Genomic DNA, 8802 nt, shown 5'->3' with positions numbered 1-8802 from the left:
GGTCACTGGTTCGATCCCCACTGTGGGAGTGTTCTTTGGATCTCTCCCCATAGACATCAAGTACTGGTTCTAGTGCCAGGAAACGGACTCGAGAGAGTTTCAGATAAGCCTAAGGCTTTCTATGCAATCAAGCTAAAATAAAATAAGTTAAAAACAAATAACAGTAGGAAACAGAGATCATTTTTCAGTTTTCATCTAGCACAGCTTCCATCCATGGCTCTTTACAAGATTATCAAATATACCTTTGTTAACCCTTTTCCACATAGATGCGTATTTTAACGCATTTATAGTCCATCAGAAAGTTACATTTAATTAAATACCTTTCTTACTAGATTCAAGTTTTAATGGCTTCATTTCCAACCCTTAGGTACTGATGAGCAGCAAATAGCATAAAACCTGAACAGACTGCGAGTCACTCACAGGCTGTTCTGGTTTTATGCTGTTTGCACATAGCCATTTTCACTTTGTGGAAAAAGGGATAAAATACAAGCATTTATAAGTTAATATCAGTTCGAGCTTTGTGTAAACAGGGCTTAATGCATGTGCGTATAGTAATCTGGGACAATACATTCCACTCTTATTGACTTTTTCTCTTTTGTTTAAAGTCTCTTTTAAACGAAAATCCAGTCTAAGAGGAAAGTGTTGTCCCTGATTAAGTTGTGTGGACTGCACAGGCTTATTTGGATCAGAACTTAATGCACCTGCATTAAGCCCTGTTTTCCCAGATTGGGCTCATATCTCTTTCAGTTACTATCTTGGCCATCTTTAATGATCTGAATGTAGATGTGACGTTGTACGCGCTCGTGTTTGGAGAAAGTGTGCTGAACGACGCAGTCGCCATAGTGTTATCTGGGTAATATTGGCTTTAAATGTGTTGTAGATAATGTATGATGATAGCAGGGAAATATGCTTTTACACCATATGGTATATTGATTTGATCATCATATGAATTATGATCATACTTCTGGGAAAACTGGTCTTATGTATGTGCGTAAAGTGTGGTCTCAGATTAGCCTTGGCAGTTTGCACAAGCTCATAAAGCAAAACACTTTCTGTCTTAACTGGATATTTGGCTTGTAGAAAATCCCAGTTAAGGAAAAATGCTGTAAAAGCAGAATGTGCAGTCCCTGATAAATCTGGGACAAAGCTGCACACATAAGCATTAAGCCAACCGAGTTTCCGAGAAAGTTGCTCATATATTTATGTTGTTCAGGGCATTAACAGGGCAGAAAAAATCTACCAATCCTCTGGTCCTAATTTATAGGTTATTTTTGCTGCAGGAGGAGCTGAATATAATTTTTGTTTGTCCGACAGGTCCAGTGATTAAAAAAAATATATTTTTATTTATATAACCATTGATGTGAAAAAAAGGTACAACAGGTTAAAATATTGTTGATTAAATAATTTAAACACTATAGAACAGTCATATTGAAGAAGAAAAAACATGAGAAATACAATTTGTCTGTTAAGCAAACTTTTCATAGGACAAGTACAAATCAAGAGGATGATTGGACAATCACTGGAACTTATAACGTGCCATTCAATATAGTTGTTCATGCCATGGCATTCCTCAATATTGCTGAGTAAATGTTTGTGATGTTGAAGAAGTAAGTGGATTTTTAGGTTATGATGGATTTGCTGAGGATAGTATGTTGGTTTTATACCTTTTTATGCCCCCGTTAGGGTGGCATATAGCAGTTGAACTGTCCGTCAGTATGTGCGTCTGTCCGAAAACTTTAACATTCGCCATAATTTGTGCAATATTGAAGATAGCAACTTGATATTTGGCATGCATTTGTATCTCATGGAGCTTCACATTTTGAGTGGTGAAAGGTCAAGGTCATCCTTCAAGGTCAAAGTTTTAAAAAATCAAAGCGGCGCAGTAGGGAACATTGTGTTTCTGACATACACATCTCTTGTTTTCAATATAATTTATATATCTTGATACACTTTGAATGATTTGTAGCCTTCATGTACGGTATATACATTTACAGTAATATTTTTATGAATCTTAACAGTAATTGTTGAATTTGTTGTTAAACCAAGTTAAAAACATACAAAACACTGTTTTCTTTAGGTCTGTTGAAGAATTTCGAGCCAGGCAGGTGTTGTCCATTTCAGCTTGAATCTTCTTACCCCCATGCTTCATTCTGTTAACTAAAAGCTCTATTTATTCCTTGCTTTGGTTGTAATTTCATGGATTCTTAAAGCTCACCTGAGCAAATACAGGCCATTGGTTTTCTTGTGGGATACTATGATGTCTGTGGTTTTTCAGTTGGTGGTTGAGCAAGTCTGTTAACTTTTTTTGTAAACGACATCTTTTCCTGAACCTCAAAGCTTTTTTTTTTAATTCACAGGAATGACCCCTTGGTTTTTATTTTATCATAAAAAAGAGAATCACAAGGAGGCGAGGAAGTTTTCCTTACATGGCTATAATGCAACCTTTTTTAAACTCTGGAAAATATTTATTCTTGCCCAATCATTTTGAATACTAAGGCAGAACATTTGTTCAAATGATATCTTGGATGATTTCTCAAATGGTCATGAAAACATTAGGAAAGCTGCTGAGAACAGATCAGTTTCTAAGAGTGGCAGGTGGGCAACTGAGTGCCTTTTGTCTTCTTGTTCAAACACTTCAAGAAAATGTTGATTGTGGATCAGATATAGAGGGTATTTGTTGATAACCATTTAACATGATGTCATGGGTTGTCATATCAACCATATTTTCACTTGTGACTAATTTAATACATGAACGTGCTTTTTGTATGACCCATATCTCTGTCAATGCTTTAGCTACATGTAGCTACATTTCGTATACTGCATGTCAAATAACACCAGTTTTATCACAGACCTTAAAAACAAAGAACAACACATAACAATTGGAAGAATATTTTGTGTTTTATTTTTGTTTTTCATTATCAAATAGATATAATAAACTAAGTGGCATGTTAATTAATTGTACCAGAAATGTTTGAACATGTACCTGTTATACACTTAGTGGGCAATATTTACTTATTATTTTTATGCCCAGGGTAGGGTTGCATATAGCAGTTGAACTGTCAGTCAGTCTGTTTGTCAGTCTGTGATTCTGCCGAAAACTTAAACATAGGCCATAACTTTTGCAATATTGAAGATAGCAGCTTAATATTTGGCATGCATGTGTATCTCTTAGAGCTGCACATTTTGAGTGGTAATAGGCCAAGGTCATCCTTCAAGGTCAAAGGTCGAAAATACAAATCCAAGGGAAGTAATAAGCTTTAAAGGAAGATCATTATCTGTAGCTGCCAAATGATAAAAAATAAAATAAATCAGAGCGGCTCAGTTGGGGGCATTGTGTTCTGACAAACACAATTCTTGTTATCCCGGCTGAAAAAAATTTCGGAGGGGATATAGTAATTTGTTCCGTCCGTCTGTCCGTCCGTCCGAAACTTTGTCCGGAGCATAACTCCAAATCTATTCAATGGATTTACTTTTATCTTAGAATATAAACAGATGGCAACTAGGAGAAGCAGTGACCAAGAACCATAACTCTATCTACCTTAGTTTTTGAATTATCTCCCCTTTTATATAACTTATAAGTATATTTTTGTACGGAGCATAACTCTTAATGTACTTAAGGGATTTACTTGAAACTTGAAACATAAACAGATGGCAACTAGGAGAAGTGCAGTGACCAAGAACCATAACTCTATCTACCTTAGTTTTTAGCTCACCTGATTGCTCAGGTGAGCTTTTGTGACCGGTCTTTGTCCATCGTATGTCAGCCTGTTAACATTTGCTCGTAAACACTCTAGAGGCCACATTTCTTGTCCGGTCTTTATGAAACTTGGTCAGAAGCTTTGTCCCAATGAAATATCGGCCGAGTTCGAAACTGGGTTGTGCCGGGTTAAAAACTAGGTCACTAGGTAAAAAAAAAAGAAAAACTTTGAAAACACTGTAGAAAACACATTTCATGCCCAATCTTCATGTAACTTTGTCAAAATGTTTGTCTAAATGATATCTTGGTTGAGTTTAAAAGTGGTTCCGATCCGTTGAAAAACATGGCCGCCAGTGGGCGGGGCAGTTTTCCTTATTTGGCTATAGAGAAATCTTGTTAACACCCTAGAAGTCACAATTTTTGCCCAATCATCATGAAAAATGGTCAAAACATTGGTTCAATTGATGTCTCGAACAAATTCGAAAATGGTCGAGATCGGTGAAAAAACATGGCCGCAAGTGGGCGGGGCATTTTTCTTTATATGTATATAGTGGCAGTTTTCCCTATTTGGCTAAAGATAAACCTTGTAAACACTCTAGAAATCACAATTTTAGCCCAATCATCATGAAAGTTAATCAAAACATTGGTTTTATTGATTTTGTCGGACGAGTTTGAAAATGGTCCAGATTGGTGAAAAAACATGGCCGCCAGTGGGCGGGGCATTTTTCTCTATATGTACATGTATATAGTGAAAATGTGAACACAGTAGAAGTCACATTTTTGGCCCAATTTTCATGAAATTTGCTCAGAATATTTGTTTCCTTGATACGAGAGTTGAGTTCAAAAATGGTTCCGATCAGTTGAATAACATGGCTGCTGGGAGGGGGGCAGTTTTCTCATGAAGCCAAGGATCATGAAACTTCATAGGTACATTGATCATGACTCGCAGATGACTCCTATTGATTTTTAGGTTAAAGGTCAAGGTCATGATGACCCTAAATAGTAAAATGGTTTCCGGATGATAACTCAAGAACACTTATGCCTAGGATCATGAAACTTCATAGCTACATTGATCATGACTCGCAGATAACCCCTATTGATTTTCAGGTCACTAGGTCAAAGGGCAAGGTCAAGATGACCCGAAATAGTAAAATGGTTTCTGGATGATAACTTAAGAACGCTTAGGCCTAGGATCATGAAACTTCGATCATAGGTACATTGATCATAACTCGTAGATGACCCCTATTGATTTTCAGGTCACTAGGTCAAAGGTAAAGGTCACGATGACCCAAAATAGTAAAATGGTTTTCGGATGATAACTCAAGAACGCTGAGGCTTAGGATCATGAAACTTCATAGGTACATTGATCATGACTCGTAGATGACCCCTATTTATTTTCAGGTCACTAGGTCAAAGGTCAAGGTCACGGTGTGCCGAAATAGTAAAATGGTTTCCAGATGATAACTCAAGAACACTTATGCCTAGGATCATGAAACTTCATAGGTACATTGATCATGACTCGAAGATGACCCCTATTGATTTTCAGGTCACTATGTCAAAGGTCAAGGGCACTGTGACATGAAATAGTAAAATGGTTTCTGGATGATAACTCAAGAACGCTTATGCCTAGGATCATGAAACTTCATAGGTACAATTATCATGACTGGCAGATGACCCCTATTGATTTTCAGGTCACTAGGTCAAAGGTCAAGGTCACAGTGACCTGAAATAGTAAAATGGTTTCTGGATGATAACTCAAAAACGCTTATGCCTAGGTTCATGAAACTTCATAGGTATATTGATCAGGACTGGCAGATGACCCCTGTTGATTATCAGGTCACTAGGTCAAAGGTCAAGATCACAGTTCCAAATAACGTATTCACACAATGGCTGTCAAGGTCACGGTGACTCAACTTAGAAAAATGGTTTCTGGATGATAACTCAAGAATGCTTACGCTTAGGATCATGAAACTTCATAGGTATATTGATCATGACTTGCAGATGAAATAATGATGAAACTTGACTAGGATGTTTGTGTGGACAATATCTAGGTCAAGTTTGGCATTTGCTAAAGATTGAATGAACCGACTCCTCTCAGGTGAGCGAACTAGGGCCATCTTGGCCCTCTTGTTTAATTATCTCCCCTTTTATATAATTTTAAAGAAAATTTTGGTCCGGAGCATAACTCTAAATCTACAGAAGGGATTTACTTGAAACTTAAAATATAAACAGATGGCAAGTAGGAGAAGTGCAGTGACTAAGAACCATAACTCTATCTACCTTAGTGTTTGAATTATCTCCCTTTATTTAATTTCAAAGTTATTTTTTGTCCGGAGCATAACTCTAAATCTACTGAAGGGATTTACTTGAAACTTTAAATATAAACAGATAGCAAGTAGGAGAAGTGCATTGACTTAGAACCATAACACTATCTAATTTAGTTTTTCAAAAATCTCCCGTTTTAAATGACAAAGTAAATTTTTGTCCGGAGCATAACTCTAAATCTACTGAAGGGATTTACTTGAAACTAGAAATATAAACAGATGGCAACTAGGAGAATTGCAGTGAACATAAACCATTACTCTTTCAGCTATAGTTTTTGAATTATCTCCCTTAATTTGTTTTACAAATATTATTCTACTCTCTAAAACAAGTGTTGTCATACAAGCAAACACATTTTGGCGGGGATTTGGCACTACTGTGATAAGCTCTTGTTTTAAATTAGAAACTAAATTAATTGGGCAATTTGTTTTGATACAACTGGCTGTGAAAGAGTAGCTTTAGAATTGTCATTTGTATATCCACCTGCAATAATAATGAAAGACGATAAAAAAAACTATAAAGGTGCTTATTAAATCTGATAGGCATTATCTTGCAGTAACAACACGTCTAGTTGTATTTCAGTTTATAATGAAACCAAATGCAAATGGATGTGGGTTTTGTACTAAGAACCTTGTTGATTGTGTTCTCATCATATTATCATGAACATTAATTGAGCAACTCATGAAAAAAATGTTTTATGACATATGCAGCCAGTGTAGCTACAGATCAGCCTGCATATTGGCGCAGTCTGCTCTTGAGCTACCCTGTCTGTTGATGAGACCATGAAACCTTGCATTACTTTTTGCTGGACATTTTTAGCTACAATCCAGACTGTATGATTGCACAGGCTGGTCAGGGAAGCCCTTGGCTTCATATGGCATAATACCATAATCCACCCATGCAATGTGCTTTGGAATGTAATGTGACAATGGCATATGGTCTACTGCTATGCAAACAATGTGATTTCTGTATTTGTGCGCATTTCAATGTTGCATGTATTGTGGATGCTGAAAGACTTGTTCAGTTGTTGCCTGCTTTTGCTGCATGACCAGATCTCAAATTTCAGTGTGCAAAATACTTGAGGATGGAGTGTGGAATTTAAAAACAAAGAATGAATGATGTATTATGTCAAATTACTAAATTGTTAAGTGCTTCTATGGGGTCATTTACTAAACTTTGATCACAGTTGCCCACATTTTTTCTCTTTCAATACTTATTGTACAGAGGTTTTTAGTTGCATACATGTTTTGTATTTAACATCTTACAAAAATTGATTGATTCATCTTCTAAGGCATGACTTTGAATTAAACAAAAGTATGGGGTTTGAATTCATTATGTGAAGTTAAAAAAGTATTCACCATTAATTCCTTTTTTTCGTGCCAGTAACATCTTGATTTAAAAATAAAATATGAGAAAATTTCATCTTTGTAGACATTATACATAATTGGTTTAATATTTTATGTTATTGTGACAAAAATGAATATTAAACCTTATTACATGTGGCTGCATATAAATTGTCAAAGTTAAATTTGCTTTGTACACCTTATGTTGTTACTCATGTAAATCAATCATCTTTTTAAACAATCTATCAACCATGAAAACCCTCTTGTTTCCAGTTCCGTTGAAGCCTACAACAAAGGTGGTGGATCTGAGGGATTTAATACTGAGGCGTTTTTCAAGGCACTTCTTAACTTTGCTGTGATATTTGGCGGCGCTTTCCTGATTGGTTCAGTGTATGGAATGGTGACGGCTGTCCTCACCAAGTTCACAAAATTACGAGACTTTCCAGTGTTAGAGACAGCCCTGTTCTTTTTAATGTCTTACGCTTCATTCTTGACATCAGAAACTGCAGGTCTTACGGGTAAGTGTTATAAGAGTGTATTTAAAATGTACTTTTATTATTTAATATCATAGATTTAAAGGGAGAAAGAATTTTGGGGGTAAACTGGAATCATCAGGTTTGTCTAGGCTTGGTAGGTCAGCACAATGTTAATGCGTATTTTATCATGAACTAGTCTCGTTTTTCTGCCTATCAACACAAAACTTATTATGCCCCGCAAAAGACACAGGGATATAGAACTGGCCTTGTCAATCAATCAGTCTGTCATTCCATCTGTCTGTCCGTCGGTCACAAAATTATGAAATTGGCGGGGAATATCAATTAAACCAATTTGCTTGTACTTAGTAAAAATGCAGTACATAATTTTCGAGTATGTCATGATATTGTTTTCAAAGTTATGTGCACTTGAACCTCTGCAAATTGTGTATACTATCCCCATTGTACATGTGTACTTTGTGTCGTAAACTTTTCTCTAAGTTTTCTGCCTATCAACATGAAACTTTATAGGTATGTTGTTTATTCTCTGTAGACATGTAAGATTTTACTTTTGTTTATGTTGTGATGTTCTTGGCAGAGTTATCTGCTCTTGAACTTTGGTATTTTGAGATACTTAACATCACTGTACATATGCATTTTATGTTGCAAACTTGTCTCTCAGTTTTCTGCTCATCAACATGAAACTTTATAGATATGTTGTTTCTCCTTAGTTAATATTGAAATTCAAGACTTAATTATTGTGTATGTCACAATATTCTTAGCAAAGTAATTTTCCATTGAACTAATCCTGGTACATTAAATCTTTGTGTTGAAAAAGTTTACCATGTATCAAACAAAACTCTATTGAAATGTTGTTTAAACTATAACATGTACATGCTCAATACATTATTTGTGTATGTTTTTTTGCAGAGTTATGTGCCCTTGATATAAGGAATTTGATTCAATA

At 35.8% G+C, this 8802-nt stretch overlaps 1 protein-coding gene across 13 annotated transcripts in view; it reads left to right on the top strand.

The window, feature by feature from the left end:
* LOC127834224 (sodium/hydrogen exchanger 7-like) overlaps positions 1 to 8802 on the top strand; it is a 78389-nt gene that overhangs the window by 31192 nt on the left and 38395 nt on the right. For 12 of the 13 annotated variants that reach the window (XR_008027837.1, XR_008027838.1, XM_052359893.1 and 9 more), the window contains exons 6-8: positions 748 to 853; positions 2078 to 2101; positions 7636 to 7880. Coding sequence is in view for 11 of the 13 variants with exons in the window: in XM_052359893.1 (XP_052215853.1) it covers positions 748 to 853; positions 2078 to 2101; positions 7636 to 7880 (375 nt within the window). In the remaining 2 variants the exon portion in view is untranslated. The remainder of the gene's footprint in view (positions 1 to 747; positions 854 to 2077; positions 2102 to 7635; positions 7881 to 8802) is intronic. The other variant, XM_052359885.1, reaches the window with a different exon arrangement.

This window comes from Dreissena polymorpha, chromosome 6 (genome assembly GCF_020536995.1).
Source record: "Dreissena polymorpha isolate Duluth1 chromosome 6, UMN_Dpol_1.0, whole genome shotgun sequence".
Lineage (NCBI taxonomy): Eukaryota > Metazoa > Mollusca > Bivalvia > Myida > Dreissenidae > Dreissena > Dreissena polymorpha.
Note: the sequence above shows the minus strand (reverse complement) of the source record. Positions and strands in the feature narration are given on the sequence as shown.